General features: G+C 42.0%; 1 protein-coding gene across 25 annotated transcripts in view; it reads left to right on the top strand.

Moving 5' to 3' along the window:
* Positions 1 to 10,302, top strand: part of LOC6569128 (dystonin) — an 80,446-nt gene extending 70,144 nt beyond the window's left edge. For 5 of the 25 annotated variants that reach the window (XM_032741220.2, XM_032741215.2, XM_032741223.2 and 2 more), the window contains 14 exons: positions 569 to 794; positions 865 to 2,824; positions 2,884 to 3,058; positions 3,324 to 3,383; positions 3,933 to 3,977; positions 4,464 to 4,535; positions 4,753 to 4,927; positions 5,002 to 5,119; positions 5,186 to 5,415; positions 5,478 to 5,595; positions 7,265 to 7,455; positions 8,425 to 8,698; positions 8,762 to 8,957; positions 10,121 to 10,302. In XM_032741220.2, the coding sequence (XP_032597111.1) occupies positions 569 to 794; positions 865 to 2,824; positions 2,884 to 3,058; positions 3,324 to 3,383; positions 3,933 to 3,977; positions 4,464 to 4,535; positions 4,753 to 4,927; positions 5,002 to 5,119; positions 5,186 to 5,415; positions 5,478 to 5,595; positions 7,265 to 7,455; positions 8,425 to 8,698; positions 8,762 to 8,957; positions 10,121 to 10,262 (3,982 nt within the window). In that variant the 3' untranslated portion in view covers positions 10,263 to 10,302. Of the gene's footprint in view, positions 1 to 80; positions 220 to 568; positions 795 to 864; positions 2,825 to 2,883; positions 3,059 to 3,323; positions 3,384 to 3,932; positions 3,978 to 4,463; positions 4,536 to 4,752; positions 4,928 to 5,001; positions 5,120 to 5,185; positions 5,416 to 5,477; positions 5,596 to 7,264; positions 7,456 to 8,082; positions 8,262 to 8,424; positions 8,699 to 8,761; positions 8,958 to 9,410; positions 9,477 to 9,640; positions 9,831 to 10,120 lie in introns of those variants that run through there. The other 20 variants (XM_032741219.2, XM_032741213.2, XM_032741209.2 and 17 more) reach the window with 10 other exon arrangements.
* The last annotated feature ends 420 nt before the right edge of the window (positions 10,303 to 10,722 follow it).

The raw sequence follows: 10,722 nt of genomic DNA, 5'->3' as shown, positions 1-10,722 counted from the left end.
GACCTGTATTATGAAACTCTTATCTAATAATCTGTTAACGTATTTTAACGTATGGTGGTCTTCCATTCAACAATTGGCAGAGTTCTAGAAAGGCAAGATACTAGTTGCAAAATTTCGTACGTTCTATCGTTCGTTCCTTTTGATGTTTGTTGTGTACTGTTAAGTGCCTGCATTGCAAGCTGTGATCTGCTCTGATCTGATCTGATCTGTGTTCCAGAATCAGCGGTCTCTGATACAAATCTATGATCTATGGTCTTTGATCTATGATCAATTATCTATGATCTGTGATCTCTGATCTTTTTGTATCGCTGATCTGTAATCTACGATCCATGATCCATGATAAGATCACATATTTTATGCTTGATCTCTGGATCCCTGATCTGTGATCTGTTCTGCGCATGATTTTTCTTTATGATTTGTGCCGCAAGCCAAAATATTATTGCATGTGCACCAACAGCCGCCAGCTGTTATTATTATTATTGTTATTGTTAATGTTGAGTTGTGCCTGCGTTCTCTTGAGCACCAATCATACGCAATTTGTACTAATCCTTTGCCTGCCCACTTGCAGACAAGCTGTGGAACTGACGGAACGCACTTCGCCCGAGCAGGCGGCATCAATTCGGGAACCACTGACGGTGGTCAATCGTCGCTGGGAGTCTTTGCTGCGTGGCATGGTCGATCGCCAGAAGCAGCTGGAGCATGCACTGCTCCACTTGGGTCAATTCCAGCATGCGCTCAACGAGCTGTTGGTCTGGATAAACAAGACAGACAGCACTCTGGATCAGCTGAAGCCGGTAAGAAGAAAGCAAAGAAGAGTTATTTCTTTGAATGAGAGTAAAATCGAACTAACTGATTTAACTACAGATACCTGGAGACCCGCAACTGCTTGAAGTGGAGCTGGCCAAGCTGAAGGTGCTTGCCAATGATATACAGGCGCATCAGAACTCTGTGGATACACTCAACGATGCTGGACGCCAGCTCATCGAGACAGAGAAGGGCTCTGTGGAGGCATCGACGACGCAGGAGAAGCTGCGCAAACTGAACAACGAGTGGAAGCAGTTGCTGCAAAAGGCCAGCGATCGCCAGCACGAGCTGGAGGAATCGCTACGCGAAGCCCAGGGCTACATAGCCGAGGTCCAGGACATTCTGGGCTGGTTGGGCGATGTAGATGCCGTGATTGGTGCCAGCAAACCAGTTGGTGGTCTGCCAGAGACTGCCACCGAGCAGCTGGAACGCTTTATGGAGGTCTACAACGAACTGGATGAGAACAGGCCCAAGGTGGAGACCATCCAGGCACAGGGACAGGAGTACATCAAGCGCCAGAACCAGATGAAGGTCCCCTCGAGCAATTTGCAGCACACGTTGCGCACTCTGAAGCAACGCTGGGATGCAGTTGTTTCGCGTGCCTCCGACAAGAAGATCAAACTGGAGATTGCGCTCAAAGAGGCAACTGAATTCCATGACACACTTCAGGCCTTTGTCGAGTGGTTAACCCAGGCGGAGAAGCAGCTGTCGAATGCTGAGCCCGTCTCGCGTGTCCTGGAAACGATTCAGGCCCAGATGGAGGAGCATAAGGTGCTGCAGAAGGATGTGAGCACGCATCGCGAGGCCATGCTGCTGCTGGACAAGAAGGGTACACATCTGAAGTACTTCAGCCAGAAGCAAGATGTGATTCTCATCAAGAATCTGCTCGTGTCCGTCCAGCATCGCTGGGAGCGTGTCGTCAGCAAGGCGGCGGAGCGCACACGTGCTCTGGACCATGGCTACAAGGAGGCGCGTGAGTTCAATGATGCCTGGAATGGCATGATGCAGTATCTGCAGGAAACTGAACAGGTGCTTGATCAGATCATTGAGGAGGCCACCGCCTCCAAGGAGCCGCAGAAGATCAAGAAATACATTATCAAGCTGAAGGAGACGCATCGCCAGCTGGGCGCCAAGCAATCGGTGTACGATGCCACCATGCGCACCGGCAAGAACCTCATGGAACGAGCACCCAAGGGTGATCGTCCCGTGCTGGACAAGATGTTGTTGGAGCTCAAGGAGCAATGGACACGCGTCTGGTCGAAGAGCATTGAGCGACAACGCAAACTGGAGGAGGCTCTACTGCTTTCCGGGCAGTTTAGCGATGCGCTCGGCGAACTGCTCGAGTGGCTGAAGAAGGCCAAGAGCAGGTTGAACGAGAACGGACCTGTCCATGGTGATCTGGAGACGGTGCAGGGTCTGTGCGAGCATCACAAGCACATTGAACAGGATCTGCAGAAGCGTGCCGCTCAAATGCAGGGCGTCCTCAAAACGGGACGAGATCTGGAGCGGTCCGGCAATAATCCCGAGGTGGGCGCGAAGCTCGATGAGCTGCAATCCATTTGGGATGAGGTCCAAAATGCGGTCGGCAAACGTGGCGAACGGCTTGAAGTTGCTCTCACCGATGCTGAGAAGCTGAATGCACGAGTTCAGGCCCTGTTCGATTGGCTGGATCATGCGGAGAACAAGTTGCGCTATGCAAAAAATGCACCCGATGATGAGAAGGTCTCGCGCGAGATGATGGACATTCACATGGAATTCATGAAGGATCTGCGCGTCCGGGAGCGTGAGAAGAGCGAAACGTTCGAGTATGCCGAGGTTATTATTGGCAAAGCGTATCCGGATGCTATACCCATCATCAAGAACTGGCTATCGATCATACAGCAACGTTGGGAGGAGGTGCGTCAATGGGCCATTAATCGCGAGTCTAAGCTGGGACTGCATTTGCAATCGCTCAAGGATCTGGACGATACCATTGAGGAGCTGCTCGCCTGGCTCAGCGGTCTCGAGGGCACCTTAATAAGTGAGTAAACCAATTCAGAGATTTACGCTCCTCAGCTAATCTGCTTTATGCCTTCGTAGATCTGAAGCATGAACGGCTGCCTGATGAGATACCACCGGTTGAGAAATTGATCGAGGATCACAAGGAATTCATGGAGAACACCGCACGTCGCCAGAACGAGGTGGATCGCGCCTGCAAGCCGCGCCAACTGCCACCAGGTGCTCGCAAACCATCGCGTAGCGGCAAGACGCCAGTGTGAGTATTCCCAGAGTTGCCACCCTTCGCTACTCAGAAACCCTTTGTATATATGGTTATTTTATTATTATTTTTATTTCCTTTTTTTTTGTTTTTGGCTATATTTTCACCAACTTTTATTGCTACAACAAAAACAAATCAAATATTTTTTCCCCTGCAACGTTTTTGCACCCACAAACTCTTGCCTATCCAATATATATATACTCTATCCGACACCTTGCAACAACAACAACAACTCTATATATATATATGTATACAACTGTAGTCGTGGCTCCAGTCACGATCTGCGTGAACAGTCGCCCGATGGCCAGCTGCGACGTCAAAGGTTTGACAGCTACTTTATACTCTACTCTTCTACTCTATAAACTACCACTGCAAGCCACATAAAAACCAAAATAAACCACAGTGCGCTTACCAACACTCTCGCTCTCTCACACACACACAAATGCTCACATTACCAACTGGTTGAAGTCAACAACAACTTGAAGCTTCTCTGTGTCCCATGTAGCACTAAACTGAGCTAACATTCCAAGTTTGCTAAGAATACCTATATACCACCCACCATATCATCTATCATAACAGATCAAAAACAAAAGAAATACCTCAATTGAATAGAATCTTAAACAAAGTCAAAGTTAACTGAAGTGAACTGATATAACTAAAACTCATTAAAATACCTTGTGTGATATGCCTGCCTATCTATCTAATAGGTAATAGCTAAACCATCTATCATATCACGTAGTGTTGCTCCCACAAAACACAAAACTTCAAGCACCCGGCTTAATCACTGCTGCTTAAACTGTTGCTTAATAATATATTTTACAGCACTGTTTCGTCACATTGCCTAATTTGCAAATGCTTCTCTCTTCCACAGCTTCAAGGGCTCTCGCGATCAAGGACTCAACGCACGCAAGGGCAGGTGAGTTATCAGCCTTGTTTCCAACGGCGTTTGTCTTTTAACTACAATTGTTCCAAAAATAATAGTGCATGCACTTTCTAAATTCTAAAAAAAAAAACCAAAAAAAAAAACAACAAAAAAATGAAATTTCTGTTTTTGTTTTTCGACTCTGTTTTCTTTCGGCTCTATGCAACACTATTTTTGGAAATGCTGCGAAATGTTATTTCTTTTGTGTATACATTATATTAAAATATATATATGAAATACCTATTGTATTGCTCTTGTACATTATTCTTGTGTGTATATTGTTTCGTTATTTGATCGTTCTTGTTTTTTTTGTCTCTCCTTCTCTTTTTTGTATCTTTTTTGTGAAACTCTTTCTCATCACGCTACCGTAAACGTTTGCCTCATATCAAAAATCTATGCATCTTGCTGCTTAAATATTTGCTCTGCATAATCATATATATAAACATATATATATACATATATATATTAAATATATATCAGTCGTATTACGCCAACGCGCGATACGCCCGACAGAGATCGCCTGCCGCATTATGGCCCACGTTTCTCGCCAAGGTAAGTGCCCGCTCCTGCTCCCCATTACAATCAGTGCAGCTCAAACTGTGCATCTATGCTAAATGTTCTGTTAAATCTGTTCAATACTATTTTTGTGTGTATGTTAAGCATTTTGTAGTTTTCTTATTGTTCCTTTTTTCATATCTAATTAGCTTTCATTGAATTTGTTTGCCATTTATAAACTTACTAATTGTAATTACCAACTCTGCCCTGTTAGCTCTACTGGTCCCGAACTCGAATTCCGTTCGCCACGCGCCAAACTGTTGTGGACTAAGTGGCGTGATGTGTGGATGCTGTCATGGGAGCGTCAACGTTTGCTCCACGAGCATCTCATGTATCTGAAGGATGTGGAGCGTGCTCGCAACTTTAGCTGGGATGATTGGCGCAAGCGCGTAAGTAACTGCCACAGCCATAACACACTCTAAATAATGATAATAATATTTAAAAATACTCATCTTTCACATAGTTCCTCAAGCACATGAATCACAAGAAGTCGCGCTTGACTGATCTGTTCCGTAAGATGGACAAGGACAACAATGGCATGGTGCCACGCGATGTCTTCATCGATGGCATACTCAATACGAGTAAGTACCAACTAAAAGAAAACACAAACTCTACATGAGATATTAAAAATATGATATCCTTAACAGAATTCGATACATCGGGTCTGGAGATGAAGGCTGTTGCCGATCTGTTCGATCGCAATGGCGAGGGTCTCATTGACTGGCAGGAATTCATTGCCGCTCTGCGACCCGATTGGCAGGAACGTAAACCGGCCAATGACAATGACAAGATACACGATGAGGTCAAACGTTTGGTCATGCTCTGCACATGTCGTCAAAAGTTCCGTGTGTTCCAAGTTGGCGAAGGCAAATACAGAGTGAGTTTCGCATCAAATAGACTCTTAACAACTGCTAATGAATGATTATGTTTGGCTTGCAGTTTGGTGATTCCCAGAAGTTGCGCCTGGTTCGCATCCTGCGCAGCACTGTTATGGTGCGCGTTGGCGGTGGCTGGGTTGCTTTGGATGAATTCCTGCAGAAGAACGATCCTTGTCGCGGTAAGTTCAAGCGCAAGGCCACACCTACACTCTCTACATATATATTTAGTTGCATACGTATACGAACACACACTGAAATTATCGATAAATCTGTTTGGACTTCATACATTTATCGCATATTAATTCTAGTGTATCTTTTTTGTAGTCCACCACACCACGAACCAAAAAAAAAACAAAAAAAAAACTATTACCATTCCCATCAGCTCATGCATTTTGTCTATACCTTAGGTTATATATGCATCATACTTTTATAAACCATTTTTGATCATATCACATCTCTCACAAACATATACTACATTTAGGTACAGTTGTGCTTAACAACTAATTATATTTTTTTTTTACAAGCTAAACATTTTTTTAAAACATACCAAATATCATATTAATATAATACCAAAAACGGATATGGTCATTTAACCAACAAAATAAAAATCAAAACTTTTGTGCCTAAAAATATTACTAGCATATGATAAACCCAAAAGAAAAACAAAAACAACATAACCTAAAAACAATTTTTGAAAACCTCATTAATTTGTTTGGTTGAAAAGTTGCTTTCAAATAAAATAGCATAAATTAACAGCGCGCTTTATTTTTGAAGATACTATTTTTGACATTTAGCCAGCGCCTATTTTGACGCCTATCTCATACACACAATAACCAAACGAAATCAAGAATCCAAATCCAAAACCAAACTCCAAACCAAAAACCATTAAAAAAAACACCTATCCTAAAAGCCCGAAAACTGAAAATCTCACAGTTTAGGGTTTGTTGCCACATTTAGTAATCATGCTCATTTTTTGTTGCTTTTACATGTTAACTCTGCGTTTGATATTATTATTATTATACCCCATACCATACATTGTATTTATCTCTCTATTTTTACTGGGTTAACAGACACTATTGCCTATTTGCCTAGAACCTAACCTAACCTAACCTAAATTATAGTATAACTTGCTTAGTACTCGATTAGTGCATGCTTTCATTTATTTTGCTGTTGTGTCTTCTCTTGCTTAACATGGCTACAGTTATGCGCGCTGTTAACTAACAGCCTGTTTGACTATAGCTTTTTGAGTGGAACTCTACTTTAAATCACGTCATGCCTCGTAAATTCGTTAATTTCTGTTTGTTGTGCGTCCAAAAAAGAAAGAAAAAAGAATAATAAAGAAAAAAAAACAGTGGAATTTGTTGTATTAATAATTTTGTATACCGTTTTTCGTTTTTACTAATCAAATTTTATGTTTTTCCCCTTTTTTCTTTTTCAAATGTTATATTTTTTTGTAACTGTACTTTAAAAATGAAACCGATAACCGAAAACGCAATGTGCCCGATATTTCCAATATATAATTCCACAAATAAATCCGCTTGCGCTGCCCGCTCGCTCGCCCGCCCGCCCGTCCGCCCACGCCCAACATGCACTTCGCCTGCGCCCAAAAAAAAAAATAAATACAAAAAAAAAAACACAAAAATTCCAAACAACCAACAAACAAACAAACAAAATACGAACTGTGACAAATACAAAATTTCGTTGTTATTGTTGTTGTTACAAATCAAATGCAAAAACACACTCAAAATACATGTATACATGTATGTATATATATATATGTGTATGTGTGTTTGTATGTGTGCTTACCACATGCTATATATGTGTGCATATCGGCATTGATCGGAGCAGCCAAGGGACGCACTAACATTGAGCTACGCGAGCAATTCATATTGGCCGATGGCGTCTCACAGAGCATGGCTGCATTCACGTCCAGACGTTCCACACCCAATGCTGCCCAAACTGCCAACAGTTCGCAAAATGGCAGCGCCGGTAGCTCCAACTTGCCGCCATATTTGAGTGGACAGGGTCCCATCATAAAGGTAAATCAACATCAACAGAAACACAACACAAACGAGTTGTGGGTTAACACAAAAAAAGCAAAAAAAAAAAAATACAAAACAAAAGAGTTACCAATCCTAACACTATCCCCCAACTGTATATCCCGTGTTAGGGTTTCAATATTTACTGAGGTAAGTTTTGAGCTTTCGTTTTGGGTTCATTGTGTGTGTTGTTGACAAAAAAGCAAGCTCGATGCTGCCGCCGATTCTTGATTTTTGTGCATGAGAATTTTATATATAATTCTACTATATATATATATTTATTGTATTGAACGTATTGTTGTTGCTATACTACATATACGTATCTCGTATATATATACATATATTTGTTTATAATTTGGTACTTCCTTGAGTTATGATAATTGTTTTATGTTTTACTGCGCCATTTTTTTTTTGTTATAATGCTAGATTTCAAATTTCACAATCAAGCGCTTCAGTGAGGCTAGGTTAAAGGTCATCCAGTAGGATTTTTAGGTTATTGTTGTTGAGTTTTGATTGGTCAGTCGCTTAAATGATCATATACCGTTGCGCCAGCCTATAAGAATTGATTGAGCAACGAACAAAAACAAAAACAAAACAAAAATCTGTTGTATTTCTATATGTATATAGCTGATGAGCACTTGGCCGAGTTAATGCCAATATTTGAGAAAATCCGTGCACAAGACCAAGTACCATGCGCCTTTCCCATACACATGGGCGCCGGCGGCACAGTATTCGTGCGCTGCAATACCAGCCGCTCGGTACCGCTGAGTCCACACGTCCTCCATTGTCATCCAACAACACACTGGGTAAGTCGAAAACTCAACGAACGAAAGGAGCATGCTGTTGTGAAGGAAGCAAACAGGAAACAGGGACTGTATAGCTAAAGAAAAGAAGGGGGCTCTACCTTATACAAGCCGCCATTATAGTACCCAACTAACTGCTTACATTTCACCTCCATCTCCGTAACAGGTACGCGAGCGTTCTGTGCGTTCTATACCGATGTCGCGACCATCGCGCTCTTCACTGTCGGCCAGCACCCCGGATTCGCTTAGCGATAATGAGGGTAGCCATGGTGGACCGTCGGGTCGTTATACGCCGCGCAAGGTGACCTACACGAGCACACGCACCGGCCTCACGCCAGGAGGATCGCGTGCCGGCTCCAAGCCCAACTCACGCCCGCTCAGTAGACAAGGCTCTAAGCCGCCGTCGCGTCACGGCTCCACCCTCTCGCTGGACAGCACAGGTGAGTCCAAACTGACAGACCATAATCCTAATGGGTACAATTCTAAATCGAATTCTTTGCCAGACGATCATACGCCATCGCGCATACCGCAGCGCAAGGTTTCCGGTGCCAGCACAGTTAGCGGCACCGGCACCACGCCACGTCCGGCACGTCTGTCCGTTACCACGGCAGCGACTCCGGGCGGCAGCCGACTCAATGGCGGCACCAGCACCATCACACGCAAAACCGCATCCGGCTCGGCCAGCCCAGCGCCCACAAGGTAGGATTCTTGTCCCTCTCAGATAGATTTCGGTTATTGGGGTTGGGATTTCACATATTGGGGTCGTGAATTTGAAACAATATATAAACTTTATTAATTTATTTATTTATTTTTGACATTATTTTCGGTTACCGCATTAACTTTTGACAACTCACACAACAACAACAACAAAAATACTCATTTGATATGCTACTTACAAATTGGCTTTTATGAACAAATTTCATATGAAAACAAAAAAAAAATACCTAAAAACAATAAACATCATTGAAACGCTAACTTACAAAACGAATTGGCTCGATTGAAACAAATATCATGTATTGAAATTGAATGCTTGTCTGCAACTAACTGCAACATCAAAATACAAACAAACAAACCAAAAAAAAAACCAAATCCTCCCCAAAAAACAAATACCATCTTGAATCTTGTGCCTGACAAAAAATACTGCAAATACAGCAATGGAGGCATGAGTAGATCATCCAGTATACCAGCACTAACCGGCTTCGGCTACAAACCCACTAGGTAAAAGAAACAACTACAACAACAAAAAATACTAAACATAACATTTTAAATTATGATTTTCTAAAGCTAAGTTAGTTCTAAGTAATATTGAAAGCTAGTCCTTAAGCTATGCAATTCTTTGGTAATGGTAATGCTAACTATTCATAAACATATATATACTAAAGCCGCCCATCACGGATACCGGTTAAGATACCCCTCAACGATTCCAAAACCTCATCGCCCACCAGTTCGTCTGCGAATCCTAGCAGCTTGGGGTAAAGTTCTATCAAAACTCTATAATATATAGAGCCCTATCAATTAAGTATCGACAACAGCACTGTAGACACAAATCCAACTCTAGCCACAGTTTAGCAAGTAATTATTATTATTTCCATATAATCAATATGTTTTGTTAAAAGTTCTGTTTATGTTTTATAAGTTATGTATTGTGAAGCCAGTGCATGTCAAACTGCCAGTACCCGTCGTGTTTTCCTAATTTCCTAATTCGACTAATGCTTTAAGCTTTATTTTATTTCTAATAATAATGCCATATATAGCTTTTAAGTATTGTTTGTACTTTTCATTTTAAAATTCAATTGTTCAATTTGTTAAATTATTGAAATATTATAAATGCCTTGACTAATATTTGATTATCCGTTCGACAGGCGCAACATCAGCGGCAGTTCAACGCCGTCCGGGATGCAAACGCCGAGAAAGAGCTCCGCGGAGCCGACATTCAGCTCAACGATGCGACGCACATCGCGTGGAACCACGCCCACAGAGAAGCGCGAACCTTTCCGGCTATGAGGCGGATGAATGAATTGCGGTTGCAGCACCCAGTTGCCAATTATCAATTAAACAAACAACACAAAAACACAAATCTAAAACAACTAACCACGCACTGAAGTTCTTTCAACTAATCAACCAACCAAGATTGTGAATTCCCCAAAATCCCCTCAGCTCTATCTCTCTCAGAGTCTACATTATTGTTGAGAATGTAGCAAACAGGAAACAATCGCTGTGAATTTTATAATAATAACAGCAAAATGAATACGTTTGATAAAGCATAAAAGACACACGCAAAACATAAAGAAAAAGAGATAGAGAAATGCAAAAGTTATAAATGAAAGCTATTCACACACACACACACACATACCCACACACAATGTTGAAAAACTATTTACGAAAAGAGTACTACTAACTAATGCAAACACCTTTTGCTACTACTAATATTTAATGCCTACACTATTTACTAGTTATACTTCTA

This window comes from Drosophila grimshawi, unplaced genomic scaffold (genome assembly GCF_018153295.1).
Source record: "Drosophila grimshawi isolate 15287-2541.00 unplaced genomic scaffold, ASM1815329v1 contig_1367, whole genome shotgun sequence".
NCBI lineage: Eukaryota > Metazoa > Arthropoda > Insecta > Diptera > Drosophilidae > Drosophila > Drosophila grimshawi.
This window is presented reverse-complemented; position numbering and strand designations above follow the sequence as displayed.